At 46.0% G+C, this 16,872-nt stretch overlaps 2 protein-coding genes across 3 annotated transcripts in view; both read right to left on the bottom strand.

Moving 5' to 3' along the window:
* The window catches only part of DNAJB14 (DnaJ heat shock protein family (Hsp40) member B14), a 56,699-nt gene extending 43,591 nt beyond the window's left edge, over positions 1-13,108 (bottom strand). Inside the window, exon 1 of one of the 2 annotated variants that reach the window (XM_008267567.5) lies at positions 12,456-13,108. In XM_008267567.5, the coding sequence (XP_008265789.1) occupies positions 12,456-12,559 (104 nt within the window). In that variant the 5' untranslated portion in view covers positions 12,560-13,108. The remainder of the gene's footprint in view (positions 1-12,455) is intronic. The other variant, XM_002716953.6, reaches the window with a different exon arrangement.
* An 860-nt stretch (positions 13,109-13,968) lies between these two features.
* On the bottom strand, positions 13,969-16,148 carry H2AZ1 (H2A.Z variant histone 1). The gene is made up of 5 exons (XM_051820147.3): positions 16,041-16,148; positions 15,544-15,621; positions 15,132-15,245; positions 14,697-14,826; positions 13,969-14,404 (listed from the first exon to the last, which is right to left on the bottom strand). Exons 1-5 carry the CDS (start codon positions 16,041-16,043, stop codon positions 14,343-14,345), a joined length of 387 nt encoding a protein of 128 aa, XP_051676107.1. The 5' UTR covers positions 16,044-16,148; the 3' UTR covers positions 13,969-14,342.
* Positions 16,149-16,872: the final 724 nt, after the last annotated feature.

Here is a 16,872-nt window from a genome sequence, read left to right as displayed (position 1 = left end):
AAGCACACAAGCACCACAAAAAACGCCATCAGGCAAGAAGGAGGAGATCATCCAGACTCTGCTCAAGGAGATCAGGGAACAACTCTCCCCCTATCTTGTCTGTACACAGCAGCCTCAGGGATTTCATCTTTACCTGTTTGCAAGGAAGGAAGGAAGTCAGGAAGTTAGGAAGGAAGGAGGGGAACGGACTGGTTTAAGCTGATCAGAAATGCCAAAATCAGAAGGCGGCATTTGGCCTAACAGTGAAGATACCTGCACCCTACATGAGAGTGGCTTGATTGGATTCTTAGCTCTGGATACCAATTCTAACTTCCTGCAGAGGCAGACGCTGCAAAAGCAGCAGCTAATGACTGGAGTAGTCTGGATCCCAGCTACCCATGTGGAAGACCTGGATTGAGTACCTGGTTCCCGCTTCAGCACAACACAGCCCCAGCCATTGTAGGCATCTGGGGAGTAAAGCAGTAGATGCGAGCTGTTACTTTGCCTCTTCAATAAATTTTTCTTTAAATGCCAGTCAGTATGGGGGGGGGGGAGGAGCTATTGTAATCCATAAGCTGTACTTGGGAAATTTATGTTCATTAAATAAAATAAAATATAAAAAAATGCCAGTCAAGAAGGAAGGAAAGAAAGAGAGGAAGAAATGAAGGAATCAATCTAGAGAATAAAACATCATACCAAATAAATGCAACATGTGCCTTTTTTGACACAAAGGAAATAACTGGGAAAGTTGGCAGGATGTTAATCAAGTACAGATATTAACTTCATAAATTTGATGGTTTTACTATGGTCATGTACGAGAGCATCCTTGTCTTAGACAACAGACACTGAATTCTCTATAGAGGTAGTGGGACATCATGTCTACAACTATTGGAGGTTCAGAATAAAATACAATAAAACAAAACTGTGTCTGTGTGGAGACACAGAGAGGAATAACAGAAGGAAACAGGAAGGCTATGGTGAAGCAAGTGAGATAACACTTTAACAAACAGGAGGCCTCATCGAAATTTATATGGGAACTTGTATTATTCTTTCTATTAAGTCTGTATTGGTTTTTTAAGATTTATTTATTTATTTAAAGTCAGAGTTACAGAGAGAGAAGGAGAGGCAGAGAGAGAGAGGAAGAGAGGGGGAGAGAGAGAGGGAGAGGTCTTCCATTCGCTGGCTCACTCCCCAGCCAGCCACAACAGCAGGAGTTGCACCGCTCTGAAGCCCAGGAGCCAGAAGCCTTCCCCAGGTTGCCCACATGAGTGTAGAGGCCCAAGGTCCGGGGCCATCCTCCACTACTCTCCCAGGCAACAGCAGAGAGTTGACCACAAGTGGAGCAGCCAGTACCAGAACTGGCGCCCACGTGGGATGCTGGCGCCCCGGGCCAGTGCGTTAACCCACTGCACCACAGCGCCAGTGCCAAGGTTGTGTTATTTTGTATTTATATAAGTACATACTATTCTTGAAATTTTTCTGTTAATTGTGAATTATTTACAATTTTTTAAAAAAGATTTATTCATTTTATTTGAAAGGCAGAGTTAGAGAAAGAGAGAGAGAGAGAGGCAGACAGAGAGATCTTCCATCCGCTGATTCACTCCCCAAAATGGCTGCAATGGTTGGAGCTGGGCCTATCCAAAGCCAGGAGCCAGAAGCTTCTTCCCAGTCTCCCGTGTGGGTACAGGGGCCCAAGCACTTGGACCATTTTCAGCTGCTTTCCCAGATGCATCAGCAGGGAGCTGGATCAGAAGTGGAGCAGCTGGGCCTTGAACCAGTGCCCATATGGGAGACCGGGACAACGGGTGGCAGCTTTACCTATGTCACAGCACTGGCCCTCTTAAAATTATTTTTTTGAAAATTAAAATGGGAGAATAGGGAGAGTATGCAAAGAAAAATCTAACTCTTCAGTAATTATATTGGTGGGTTAGTACTAATATTAACACTGAAATGATTATGTACACAATGAAGCTAAAGCAAGTAGGTGGGGTAGGCATTTAGCCTAACAGTTAGGATGTCAGGTAAAGATGCTCGTTTCTTTGACCACATAAGACAACCTGGGTTCAGTGTCTGACTCCAGTTCCTGACTCCAGCTTCCTGCTAATGCAGACCCTGGGAGTCAGCAGCAGCCAAGGTTCAAATGTTGTGTTCCTTCCACCCACGTGGGAGACCTGCTCTAGACTGAGTTTTAGGCTCTGCCTCTGGCCCTTGGCTGAGCCCTGGTAGGTGCAGGCATTTGGGGAGTGAACAAATAGAAAGAGCTCTTTTGCGCTGTCTTGGTCTCTCAAATAAATATTTTAAAAATAATCTATAACCCATGTTTGAGAACCAAAATTACTACTTAGGCAAAGAGGAGATAGACATGTAAACTAGGGAAGTTTAAGTAAAAACCTTAGTGTTTAACTTGAATTGGAACTAACTCATATGCTGTTTTACCTTAATAAAAAAAACCCACAACATATATTCCTTAGTTCTTTGCACTGAAAAGGCCTAGAGATAATGAATAGTATAATAGCCACAGCATCCCTAGGGCCCAAATTGCAATGCTAAAACACCACTTTCTACTAAAACCAACAACAGATTTACTCTTGTAAAGGTTGATTCTAATGTGCAGAAAATGTACAAGAGGAACCTGAAACATTCTCTTACACCAAAGAATACGGCAACTATTAAAGACTATGGGGGGGCCGGCGCTGTGGCGCAGTGGGTTAAAGCCCCGGCCTGAAGCACCAGCATCCCATGTGGGCGCCGGTTCAAGTCCCGGCTGCTGCTTCTCCAATCCAGCTCTTTGCTGTGGCCTGGGAAAGCAGTAGAAGATGGCCCAAGTGCTTGGGTCCCTGCACTCACATGGGAGACCTGGAAGAAGCTCCTGGTTTTGGATTGGCGCAGCTCCAGCCATTGCAGCCAACTGGGGAGTGAACCAGTAGATGGAAGACCTCTCTCTCTGTCTCCACCTCTCTCTGTAATTCTGTCTTGCAAATAAATAAAATAAATCTTTTTTTTTTAAAGACTATTGGAGATGTCTTTAGGACTCAGAAACTAATATGAAGGGGCTCCCACTGATTAAAGATCTAAAGAATAACAATAATTAACAGTTTTAAGAGAATGAATGGGAACCAGCTCCTTTTCTTGATAACAGAAAAGCAATTAAGCATTTATCATGCTTTTTCTATATGAACAGTACTGCTGCAGAACTGTCAGATGGGTGAGTGGAAGTGTCCCTTTATAGAAATAGTTGTTAATAAATGAAGACATTAATTCTTACAAAACTATGGAGTCAGATATAAAAAGTTATACATTTAATATTTACAGGTGGCCACAAAGACCCTGTGCATGTTAGAAGTTATCTATGACTTTCCTTTCATTCTTAGCACAAACATGTTCTCAGCTGTTCTTCTGGACATATTCAAGTGAATTGCTGGGTATTAGACACTGCTAAAACAGGATCATATAGTTTTATATATTCAGCAGGTATGATACTAAAAACTTTTCTACAATTTCTACAAATTTATGCACAGGGGTTCTTCCTAACAATAGCTGCATGTATACATGAACTCACTTAACATTCTGATTCCATAGAGTAAAAACCTGGACAAGTTCTGTTACTTTTGAGACTCAAAACCCAGTTTCTTCACCTTAATTACAGAATGAAGGGCAGCAGGCATTTGGCCTAGCAGTTAAGACACTAGCCTCCCACACTGTAGTACCTGGTTCAATTCCTACCTACAACTCCTGACTCCAACTTCCTGCTACAGCAGTCCCTAGGAGGCAGCAACTCAGTTCTGGCCCCAGCTCAGTCCCAGATGTTGAGGGCATTTGGGGAGTGAACCAGAGGGGGAGAGTTTTCGCTTTCAAATAGTTTTTTAGTAGAATGAGGGGAGGGGGGTCTGTATTAATAATCACAAGATTTAATGCCCAAAAAGATTACAGGATTCAGTTCAAATACTGACAGGACAGAACTAAGGACACACTGGACATTTTTGATTTACTGTCTTAGCTGTCACATAAGATTTCATTTACAATAAGGTGTAGTATTACTAGTTGGGCAATAGTACTTACAAGTCATAATATATAAATTTTTGATTTTTTTAAAGATTTATTTACTTACTTTGAAAGTGAGAGTGACAGAGACAGAGGGAGAGACAGAGAGATCTTCCATCCACTGGTTCACTCCCTAGATGGTTGCAATGGCCAGCGGTGGGCCAGGCCAAAGCCAGAAGCTAGGAATTCCTCCAGGTCTATCACATGGGTGGCAGGGGCCCAAACACTGGGGCCATCCTCCATTGCTTTTCCCAGGCCATTAGCAGGAAGCTAGATTGGAAGTGGAGCAGCCAAGACACTATCTGGTGCCCAGATGGGATGCTGGTGTCACAAGTGGTTTTACATGCTATACTACAACATCAGCCCCTAAACTTTTGTTTTAATACTACACAATCTTATTTTGCGCTTTTGACCTTCCAGTCATACTACTTTGTTTGGAGTTTGAACATAATCCACATATAACAAGTATACTCCATATTAAAAGCCAGTAAAAAAAAGTTAATATACCATTAAAAATGTTTGTGAATTATCCAAAAATGAAGAACTCAGATCTGTTTTTATTTCATAAGTTTCTGCCACACAGCTATTAAAAATAATGTCCACCATCAGTTAATCTACTGAAAAAGAGGATTTTTTATCTCCTTACAAACTGAACACAGTTTTTATTTGTGATTAGAAAAGTAATTTACATGAGTTTTTTAAAAAGTAAAAATCACTTATAATTCTCACACAAGAAAAAAAATCACTACACCATTTTGCTACATTTAACCCCAGTGACTCATTAACTAACCTTCTAGCTTTTTAGATATTTTTAAACAAAAAATAGAATAACTTCCATGTTGACACCTTAATTTTCTTCAGTTGTTGATATGCTGCAAATATAATTTTTTTTGACAGGCAGAGTTAGACAGTGAGAGAGAGAGAGAGAAAGGTCTTCCTTCCGTTGGTTCACCCCCCAAATGGCTGTCATGGCCAGAGCGCTGCGCCAATCCAAAGCCAGGAGCCAGGTGCTTCCTCCTGGTCTCCCATGCGGGTACAGGGCCCAAGCACTTGGGCCATCCTCCACTGCCTTCCCGGGCCACAGCAGAGAGCTGGACTGGAAGAGGAGCAACTGGGACAGAATCTGGTGCCCCAACCGGGACTAGAACCCGGGGTGCCAGCGCCGCAGGCGGAGGATTAGCCTAGTGAGCTGGCCACAAATATTGTTTTATAACAGTAATAGAGATCCAGACACCAGTGCTGTGTCGCAGTGGGTTAAGCTGCTGCCTAAGATGCTGGTATCCAATACTGGAGCACCAGTTCAAGTTCTAACTGCTCTACTTTCAATCCAACTCCCTACTAATGCACTGAGAATGCAACAGAAGGTACTTGGGCCCCTGCCATCCACATTAGAGACCTGGATGGAGTTCCAGGCTCCTGCCTTCCCCACGTCCCAGCTCCTGCTGGTTAGGCCATTTGAGGAGTGAACTCATAGATGGAAGATTTTCTCCACTGTCTCTCCCTCTTTGTCAATTTGCTTTACAAATAGAATAAATCTTTCAAAATTAGAGCCATATCAACATTTTTAATAGATGTATATCATATAAACGCAAGGCAATTTATTTAACCAATTCCCATTAATGGGTATATATTCTTTCCCAATTTTTCCTACAGTGACAATTCTTATATATACATTTTGAACATTTAGTCTGGTTATATAAAAGCTTCATTTGTGAATGTTAACATAGAAAACCTTATAGATATAAGATTTTCATTTATTATTTAACATATCCTCCACAGTGAAGGGAATAAATTTAAATAAACAAGTATTATTCTAGCAAATCTAGACCTACACACACCACAAATACATGCAAAAAAATGTTAGGCATTATGGAATAAAAAGGATTATTAAGATTAAAAGGAATTTTTAATTCAGGGAAGAGAGTCACACATGAAGATATTTCAAAATGTTCATGGAAGGAGTGGGAGTTTGGCACAGCAGTTAAGTCTCCCAGCTTGAGAAACCTGTGTCCCATATCAAAGTGCCTTGTTCGAGTCCCAGCTCCTCCGCTTTGATTGAGCTTTCTGCTAACCACTCTCAGAGCAGCAGGCAAGGGTCAGTACTTGCGTCTCTGCCACCCTCGTGGAAGATCCATACTGACTTCTAGGCTCCTGTTTTCAGCCTGGCCCAGCCCTGCCTATTATAGACATTGAGAGGTGAACAAGCAAATGGAAGATCTCTTGCTCCCTCTGCCTTTCAAATGAAATGAATATAAATAAATAAATATTTCTAAAAAGTTCATGGCAAATGGAATTAAAAGTCTGTCTTTGTGAAAAACCTTTTTGAAAATCAGGAGTCTTCAAAAAGTTCAAGGAAGGGCCAGCGCTGTGATGTAGTGGGCTAAGCCTCCCCACCTGTGGCACCGGCATCTCACATGAGCGCCTATTTGTGTCCCGGCTGCTCCACTTCCGATCCAGCTCTCTGCTTATAGCCTGGGAAAGCAGTGAAGATGGCCCAAGTGTTGGGCCCCTGAAGCCCTGGGGAAGAGCTGAAAGAAGCTCCTGGCTCCTGGCTTTGGATAGGCTCAGCTCCAGCTGTTGCAGCCATTTGGGAAGTGAACCAGTGGATGGAATATCTTTCTCTCTGTCTCTCCCCCTCTCTCTCAAATAAATTAATAAATCTTTAAAAAATTTCAAGGAAAAAGCATAGGATTAAAAATTATGTATTGGAGGCCAGCACTGTGGTATAGTGGGTAAAGCCACCACCTGCAGTGCCACCATCCCAAATGGACACCGGTTCAAGTCCCGGCTGCTCCACTTCCAATCCAGCTCTCTGCTACGGCCTAGGAAAGCAGTAGAATACAGCCTCCTTGGGCCCCTGCACCCACGTGGGAGACCTAGAAGAAGCTCCTTGCTCTTGGCTTCGGATCGGTGCACTCCAGCCGTTGCAGCCAACTGGGGAGGGAACCAGCAGATGGAAGACCTCTCTCTTTCTCTCTCTGCCTCTCCTTCTCTCTTTGTGTAACCCTTTCAAATAAATAAAAAAAATTTTTAAAAAAATTATGTATGGAATTCAGAAGTTTTTTTGTACTGGAATAAACTTATCTTTAAATTCCATTTTCTCATGAACTTTCTGAAGTAACTTCACACAGACTATTAGGAAGAAATACGAAAAGACAGAAGAACTAAATGGTAACTAAGAATGGAATGAGCAGGTGAATCCAGATTGCAATTAATCATGAGGTAAGGCAATTATTTTCTGTTCAATATAGTTAAAATGATGGAAAAGAGACAAATATTACAGTGTCAACTCTAAGGCACCATGAGAGTTTTTATGTATATTAATACATAACATTCTAATAGCACTTAAAATAATAAAATCTTTATGATAATCTTGTGATTATAGAAAAGGAAACTGAGGCTTAGAAAAGGAGGGCAGATGCCAGAGACTGAACCATTGTTAGTGTTGACCAGAAACTTCACAATTCCACTAGAATGGAAGCTGCATGAGGACAAGGACATTATTCTCGTTCCTAGAATGCTGCTGGCACAGGGAGACATGTATTAAGTAAATATTTATTGAGTAAACAAAGCCCCATTTTATAGATGAGGCTCAGAAGACTAAGATGTGTACCCAACTGCTATAACACTATTAGATTAAGGTTCACACCCAAATTCAGTATTCTTCAAACTGTAATGTCTGAAATAGTCTGGCTATGAGCTGAAATTTAAAAATCATTTTATAAGACTTAACTCAGTGCTATAAAAATAATTGTTTTGAATGTATAATCTGTACTCATTACCAAATTTTAATTAAGTCATAAAAAGAACAAAATTAGCCTAAAAGGAATATGTTGGATAATTCTCCAGATGTATCATAATTTAAAATTTTATTTCATCATTTTAAGTAAGACAAAGGGGGAAAGAACTCAGAATTTTTAAATAAATATAAGTTTTAAAATAATACAGCAAAAAAGGGAAGAAATACTTACGCACTTTCACATGAGGACTCTCTTGTTATTACACAGACAGATACTACAAATTATGTATTAAGCAATCATTAAAGGAGATGCAGGATGGCCTTTTTTTAAAGCGATAGCCCCCTCCTTTGATTCAGGTTGTTACGATGTTCTTGAAAAGAATAAAAGTGCTTTTCTTAAAATAAAAATCTATACTTTAAACTGTTCCCCAATTACTATCCAACACTAAGGAACTTGTATTTAAAATAAAGATGTAAAGCATTAAAACCATGAGGTTGCATTCCTCTGTGAAAGTCCAAAACATATCAGTAATTCAATAAATATAAAGTTTAAGAAACTAAAATGTAATTTTCTTTTTACCTACTGACATAGTTTTGCCAGAATATTTGTAGTTCCTTTGTGGTAACTCTTTATCATATATATCATCAATATTATCTAAACTTACAGTATGAAATACAATTCACCTAGAAGTCCACTGCAATAAGTAAACCGTAAAATAATATTCTCAACTAACAACATGGAGAGCAACAATGTCTTAGATCCATTTAGAGATGCAGTTTTCCTCAAGGAGAATTCTTGCCAATTTACTAAAGTGTCTTATCAATCAGACGTCTCACCTGGCAAGAGTTTTTAAGAGGACAAAAAAATCCTGGAATTTCGCTAGAATGTAGTCTCATCTGTCCATCAGATGCTCCTCCACTTATGATGAGGCTACATTCCCCACAACCCATGTTAAATTAAAACAACTTACATTGAAAATGCATTTAGTACACTTAACTGACTAAACATCACAGATTAGTCTGCCTTAGAATGCTTGGAACATTTAGCCTACTGTTAAGTAAAATCATCAAACATGAAGTCTGTTTTATAATAAAGCATTGAAGCTCTCATGTAATTTGCTAAACACTGTACCGGAAGTAAAAAAACAATGGCTATACGGGTACAGGAGATACAGATTGGCATTTTGCAGACATGATCACATGGGAAAACACAAAACAAATATACCCAAAAATGCTCGCAATACAGTATGTTGCAGAGTGCCACTTGTTTCTCCTCATGATCCCACAGCCGACAGGGAGCTGTGGCTGCTGCTACCCAGGGAGAGAGAGAGGGTGAGGGTGAGGGTATATGAGGCGAGCTTAGGAAAAGATCAAAATTCAAAGTATCATCTCTACAAAAGGAAAAGTGGTTTCATGTCACCGTAAAGTTGAAAAATGGTTAAGTCAACCCATCATGGGTCAGGGACCATCCGTAAAAGAACAGTGAAAACTGAGCTGCAATATTTTCTTTTACCTATGTTAGTATCAGGCACATCCAGAGAACATTCACATTTCTGAGATACACCGGATTGGGGATAGTTGAGAGTAGGTGAAACTCAGAGATAAAAATTTCAAATCTCATTGTCACCAATAGCTTCAATTTCCTTCTACATTAAATCTTTTACAGAATCTCATACAAATGTTCCATATTTTTTCCTCCCCGACATTCTTAATTTATTCCAATAAACATCTCCTGAGCATGTTCTATGTAAAATATACTTTGTTAAGTATCTGCGTGTAAGTTTATTTCAGCTCCCATCAATCCTGGGATGACACCTTAATTTCACATACAAGGGGGCTTCAAAAAACTCATGGAAAATCGAATTTAAAAATAAAACAGATTTCCCACTAACTTCTTGAAGCCTCCTGGTCCCTGGTTACAAAGTGTAAAAAACCAAGTCTGCAGCTCAACTAAGGATTTTATGGTCTATCTCAGTCACACCCTATCCTTTAACTTGGAAATCACGGACTGCCTTGTGATACCATTAACTTTCATTCTTCTATCTTATTTTTCCTGTGTTCATGTTTTCAACAGCAACAACTGTGTCATGCTAATGATTCAAGTTGTTTGCAGGACAGAAGCATGACAATGTAAATTTGGGCAGGTTTTAAGAATTCTCAGATCCTCACACTCCAGATACCAAAATTAATTAGGTGCTTACTGTTGTATGTATTCCATACATTAACCCAGTTAATACTCACAACAGTACTATGAGATCTAGGAGATCCATACATTTTTCCCATTTTGTGGAATAAAAAGCTGAAGGCTACATTCAGATAAGGTGGAGAGCCAGACTTCAAAAGCCAAGTTACTCTGTCTAGAGTGTCTACTCAGTTAATGTTAAAACTGTCCTTCCAGGGCTGGATAATGACTAGATGGGATCATGTAGTCATGAGATTCATACAGTAAGGGGAATTAAAAAATAATTAACCCCTGGCAGTGACTTCTTGACTATGACTCAAAAGTACAGGCAAGAGAACAAAACCAGGCAAATGGAACACAGCAAATCATCACACTTAAAAAGTTGTGTGCATTGAATGCCACAATTAAAGACAGTAAAAAGAAAACCTACAGAATAAAACATCTACAAATATTTTATCTGCTAAGGGATTAATATCCAGCATATATAAAGAACTACAACTCAACAACAAAAAATAAACACAGGAGTTTAAAATGGACAAAAGACTTCAATCAACCTTTCCCCAAAGATGATAGACAAATAGACAAGTGTATGAAACATAACTAATCATCAGAGAGGTGGAATCAAAACCACAGGGATGTCATCTCACACCCACTAGGACGACTACAAATCAAAACCTCTCAAAAAGAACATCATTGATGAGGATGTTGAGAAATTGTAACCCTTAGGCACTGTTGGTGGACATGTAAGATGGTGTAGCTGCTATGGGAAACAGTATAGTGGTTACTCAAAAATTAAAATTAGAATTACCATATGCTCCAACAATCCCAACACCGGATATATATATCCAAAAGAAATACAAAGATCTTTGCATACTCATGTTCACAGCTACATTAATTCACAATGGTCAAAATGTGAAAGGAATCCAAATGCCCATTCATGGATGAATAAACAAAACGTGGTGTGTATACAATGGATAATTTAGCTTTTTAAAAAAGGAAATGCTATCACATGCTTTAATATGAGTGAAACTTGGGGATATAATGCTGAGTGAAATAAGCAAATCACAAAGACAAATATTGTATGATTCTACTTATACGAGGTATCTAACATAGTCCAATTCATAGAAACAGAAAGAAGAATCGTGGTTGCCAGGGCTGGGGAAAGAGCCAAACAAGGAGCGGTTTCATTGGTAGAGTTTAATATTGTCAGATACGAACTTCAGAAGATTCCTTGCACAATGTGAATATTCTTAAAATTACCGAATTGTACTCTTAAAAATGGTTAAGAGGACAAATGTGAGTTTTTTTAAACCCCAACTTAAAAATGTGTTAACTTTTTACTTTCACTTCGTTTTCCTGTCCTCTCTGGTCCAGTTGCGCTCAATGGCAATGTAAAGCAAAGGGCAGAGAGACAAGCAAAAAGCACTAAGGCTACAACAAAGTACAACTAAAAATAAGAAAGCCGCAATAACATGTAACAGGCAGTCTCACCTTCTCATCAGTAATCTTAACCTTGCAAATACTTTGACTCTCAAGGGAAAGGACATCCCATTGGCAAGGCAGTAGAGTGTGGTGGCTCAAGGCCTTATGGAAGCTGAAAGCTCAGCTTCTATTCTGTGTGTGCCACTGACTGTTTTGTAACCTCAGGTAAGATATTTTCATTCATTCATTCACTCACTCATTCATTCATCCAAAACCCTGTTCTCACAAGAGTCAACCTGTTCCAGTGAATCCTGTACCTCTATATAGGATCGTTCTGAGGAGTCAATATAAAAAGCCAGGAACAACTCTTGGCACTTGAGTAAGTGTTCTTAGGTTGGCCATTATTACTCTGAAGCCTAGAAAGTAGGGCAATGAACAAGGTGAATGGAACTAAGCGAAGTCCAGGATCCCACCAAGGAAATTCGTCTAATTCATCAGTAATTATCAAATCAGACACCGTTTAGCAACTCATTCTGACTCCTGCTCATTCGTGCCACCTGTAAAAGACCCCTCTGTCTGCCTCCTACGGAAAAGCAATGTCATCTCAGGTACTCGGAAAGGTTGGCTTTGGGAACAGTTTTTCTAGAGAACCCAGAGACAGCGGCGCCTGCGGTGGGCCGGGAGAGTTCCCTGTTCCCCACTTCATTAGGGGCCTAGGCCTAATTCGGCGGTGAGGATGGCGGGGCCCGGGGGGCTGGGGGAGGCGGGGGCAGGGCCAGGCCATCTCAGGCGTCCGAATGTCAAGCCCCGCTCTGGAAAGGCAGCACGGGTCTCCGGCACGGACGGAAGGGGCCTCCGAGGCTGACAGCTCCCGCCCGCCGCCTGCGCACCGGCGTCCCGCGGGCAGGCTGGTGCAGAGGGAGTCCGGGGCAGCGCCGCCGAGGCGGGCGGGCCCCGGCTGGGCCGGGACGCCGGACTCCGGGGCCCGGCGGCGGGGTAGCCAGCGCGGGGGCCGCGCCGGCTGCGGGGGTCGCGGGGGCGGGCTGCGCGCTGGCCCCAGCGATGGGGAGGGGAGGGCCACCCAGGTCTCACCGCGGGCCGAGGGCAGAGGGTACAGCTTCTCGGCCTTCTGCAGGAAGCGCTGGGCCTTCTCGCGGTTGCCGGCATTCAGCGCCTCCCGGGCGATCTCCACACATTTCTCTGCCTCATCCCGGTTCCCCTCCATGGCTTGCGCCTGCTTCCGTTTCCTCCGGTAGCGCAGCGACGAGGGGCGGAAGCCGCCGCCGCGGAGGAGGTGAGGCCGGCCCGGCTTGGGGCGTGCGGTGGCAGGCGGGAGGAGCGCAGGGGACCGCGGCGGCGGCGGCGGCGGCGGCCCGGGCGGACGCGCGGGCCTCGAGCTCCGCCTCCTCACGGCGGCCTCCCCGCCCCCCGCGGGCCGCTACGGCGCGAGCCGCATCCTTTCCGGCCCCGGACCGAGCTGCGGGCCGTCCCGGCGGTCGGTGCGCGGCGCCCGCAGGACCCGGGCCGACCAGCCCGGCCGCCGCCGCGGGGAGGGGTTCCGCCGGGGCGGGGACCCGGCCGTCCGTCCGTCCGTCCGCCTCGGCAGCACCGCGCCCCCCGACCTCCCGGCGCGGCTCGCGCCGACGGGAGCCCGCCCTCGGCCGGGGAATGGAGTAGGGGGCCGCTGGTCGGGAGGAAAATTCCCAGGCCCCGGCGGCCCCGCCCCCGGCCCCGCGGCCCGGGACGCGGTGGTCAGGTGAGAACGCGCTGTCTGCCCAAACTCGGCGCTTCCGGCGCTCATGGAGAGCCCTTTGACTCCAAGCCCGGGGCTTATCTCACTGCCTCGTTTCTGCTGCATTCTCCTGACCTAGATGGCTCGCGACCGAATGGGCGGGGGGGGGGGGGATACAAACTAGCTTAAGTCCAAGTTTGCCAATTATGTCAGTGAAAAGCAGCCATAATCCCGCGAGGCCAAAATAACGCAGGAACCAGTCCTTTCGTTCAGGTAACATCACTACTGGGAAGTATGTGGCCTGCGGGTCTCCTCTTTGGGGGGGAGGGAGGGACACTTAACGCCCGGTATTATTCACAATCCCTCAAAACGGAGAAAGACCAGATGTCCGAAGGATCCACTTAGTCCCACTGCAAGGTAAATTTTGACGTGGAGTCAACCTTCTGCCATGTTAGCTACTTAACCGGGACCTGTCAAAGAAATCTTTCATGAAATGGGAAGAGTTCATCCTCACGCATGTCAGAGCGCCTGGCACCCAAAGCACAGTGACACCTTCCAAATCATTCTGTGCAGGTGCAAGCCCACCAAGGCGGCCGCGCGCCAGAGCAGTGCTGTCACTGCGGCACAGCCAGGGTGAACGCTCAGCTCACTTGGTCCCTGGTCCCAGGAAACCCTAACCATCTCCAGCTCCTGCAGAACTTCTGAGAAATTCATAGCACATTATGGTGTAACACTACCTTGTACCCGGTATCTGACCTTTGTCGATCTACAGGTTAACAGTTTAATTTCTACAGAAGAAATGTGCCTAGTTACTGCTGGACCACAGTCAAAACAAGTTTCCATTACAAGCAAGCAAATTTAAAACACAACTAGTTTGGGAGATGACCTTTATTGAGCTTATCCACCTAAGTGGAAATAATGTCTGTACAAAACCAAATGTTTGTTACTATAACTTCTGCATCACAATTAAAATCCAAACAGTTTTTTAAAAACAGTCAACTCAATCAAAACCCACTACTTCAGAATCAATAGCTTCTTTGAAGCCACAGTAACACTTAAATATGGTTAAGACTTGAATGCAGAAATTTGGTTGGTTGGAAAGCTAATTAAACTTCCAACTTGCTCAAATAGAATTACAAAAAGGCAAAATTGTGTTTTTCACAGAGATACAGTCCACTGGAATCACCAACACTGGACAGTTGTTAGAGTATTTAGAGTCCTGAGATAACAAGGAATCCAGGCATCCTTTAGACAGTCTTCTGTTGTCCTTTCTTCCCAATCAGAGACTTGTGGATGTGTGGAATGACACCTAGGAGAGTGACAGATAAATTCTACTTTTAATGTAAGTACTTTCAAAACCACACAGTACTTTGAAACCAAGGCATTTTACGCTTCAACGTGCAAGATCTTTCAAAAAAATGTGAAGCTCAAAATACCAAAAACCCATTGAGTTGTTTACATAAACCAAATTTCATGACCCAGCCATACTGCATCAATGAAAACATTCTCAAATGCCCTCTGCTAGACTAAAATCTAATAGGAGTTAGAAGCCAAGGGTTTCTGTCCTCCGAATAAGGAAGAAAACCAACTTTATTACATACCACCACCAGCAATTGTAGCCTTGATGAGCGAGTCCAATTCTTCATCTCCACGAATAGCAAGTTGCAAATGACGAGGGGTAATGCGCTTTACCTTTAAATCTTTTGATGCATTTCCTGCCAGTTCAAGTACCTACAAGGCAGACGCTCATCAATCGCCTTTGACCAAGGTGCAAGGGCAGAATCAAAGCTTAAGGAACAGGAATCTGCCAGGTGTTCCCCCCTATCCAGGGGACACGCAATTACTGCCAGGAGCAGCCAACTCCTCCGGCTCAGGAGGCTCCCTTCCTGGACACCGGCTCCCTCTAGCGTCCTCCCGGGCTTCTCGCCGCGTCTCGGGCCTGGAGTCTTCTTGCATCACTTTCCTCCTTCCCTCCGGCCGCCTCCCCCGCCCCCCCCCCCCAGCCCTGCCTCGATGATAGGCGTCCGCTCAGTTACCTCTGCGGTGAGGTACTCCAGGATGGCAGCGCTGTACACGGCGGCAGTCGCGCCCACACGTCCGTGGCTGGTCGTCCTAGATTTCAGGTGTCGGTGAATGCGGCCCACCGGGAACTTAAGCACACACAAACAAGAAACGCATAAAGACAGGGAGCCAGGGCTGGCGGGATCGCACGCGCGCCAACGCAAGGGGCCCGGACGCTGGTGCAGCCAGGCACCCTAGCATCCACACACGTGATCGCCGCCCCCCCCAACCTTATTTATCGTGTGGGCAGCCCCCAAGTCGCGACACCGCATCCCCAACGCGAAGACGAAACGCCCATCTAGGGCGATGATAAACAAGAAAGGGGGGTGGGAGGGGGTGTGCAAAGAAAAACGCCACGGTTCGCAGACTGCACGAACAACTACTGACCTGCAAGCCGGCTCTCTGCGAGCGGGAAACCGCCTTTGTCTTGGCCTTTCCGGAGTCCTTCCCAGCCTTACCGCCAGCCTGCGGCGCGCACACGCCCGCGAGCGGAGGAGGATCGGAGAATATAGAATTACCAGGGCGGCGCGCCCCTCCCCCACCGCGGCGCGTCCCCGCGCCCCGCCGGGGTCTCCGGCCCGCCACGCGCCGCAGGGGCGACCCCGCCCGCCGGCCCCCGCCGCGCGCCCGCCGCGGCCGCGCGCCTCCGCCCGCCCGCCCGCCGGCCCCCAGAGGCGCCGCGCGCGCCACCCAACCGTCGCCGCCCGCCGCGACAGCCGAGGCTGCTCCGCTCGCAGCCGACACGCCACCTCCCCCCCGCTCGTGTAAATCCCGTCTCCGCACGTCCCCAACCGTCGCCACTTCACCCTCATCCCCGTGGGTAGCGGGTTTCTCTCCCGCCGGCAAAATCCCGCGGAGTTACCGAGCGCCCCTGCGAACTTTACCATTTCGAATTCTGCGGAAGCTCAAACAAGCAAGGCAGAGAAAGGGCTAGTCTGACACACAGCGCGATCCCACCACCTACTCCTCCGTCGCACCGCGATTCAAACTGCGCTGTCTCCCGCCTTCCCCGCTGCCTTTATACTGCAGAATGTTCCCTCATCCGGGAACTCGGATTGCTCATCCCACCAATGGCTGCCGCCCGCCCTCGGGACGCGTCCTTGAGGCCTCAGCCAATGAGAAAACGAAGAACAGGGCGGAGAGGCGGGCGCTTCCAAGCTCGAGCCGCGGTTGGCGCGTGGGGAGGAGGTGGGGGAGGGCGGAGGGATGGGAACGGGGGAGAAGAAGGGCATAGCAGCGGGAGGGAAGAAACAGAACGAGGTGCGCAGCGCGAGCGAAGAAACCAGCAGGCTCAGTCACGTGTCTGGGAGGAGGAGCTGAGAGGCTCAGGGGAGGGGCGTGGGACAGCGCCCCCCGCCGGTCCCTTAGCGGGATTGCAGAGGCCACGTGAAGTCTCCTCGGGGTCTAGCGCGGCCCCCACCCCTAACAGCACCGCCTGGGTTCTCGCCGCCCGGAATCGGCTCCCCTGCAGCCTTCTTCCGGGGCCCCGGGCACCCATTCGCCTGCCGCCCTCCCAGCCCCTGGCGGCTGCGCTCGTCTGACAGGTGGCGCGACCGGGTCGGCCAGGACTCGGCCGTTTCCTCCCTCTGAGCTGGTTCCCAGCCGCCGGCGGATCCCACTTGAATTTCAGCGGAGTCCTCTCCTCCTCTTTCCCCCACCACTTTATGAAGACACCCCCGCACACACGCACGCACACACACGAGGTGGTTCTGTGAC

Source organism: Oryctolagus cuniculus, chromosome 8 (genome assembly GCF_051225735.1).
Source record: "Oryctolagus cuniculus isolate XC-2025 breed Fujian yellow rabbit chromosome 8, ASM5122573v1, whole genome shotgun sequence".
NCBI classification, from domain to species: domain Eukaryota; kingdom Metazoa; phylum Chordata; class Mammalia; order Lagomorpha; family Leporidae; genus Oryctolagus; species Oryctolagus cuniculus.
Note: the sequence above shows the minus strand (reverse complement) of the source record. Positions and strands in the feature narration are given on the sequence as shown.

What these genes read in the sequence shown, in the direction of transcription:
- H2AZ1 (XM_051820147.3), bottom strand. An exon ending in CGCAGAGAGCCGGCTTGCAG is followed by an intron (nt 15,246 to 15,543) that starts GTCAGTAGTTGT and finishes TGTGTGCTTAAG; the next exon opens with TTCCCGGTGGGCCGCATTCA. An exon ending in TGGAGTACCTCACCGCAGAG is followed by an intron (nt 14,827 to 15,131) that starts GTAACTGAGCGG and finishes TCTGCCTTGTAG; the next exon opens with GTACTTGAACTGGCAGGAAA.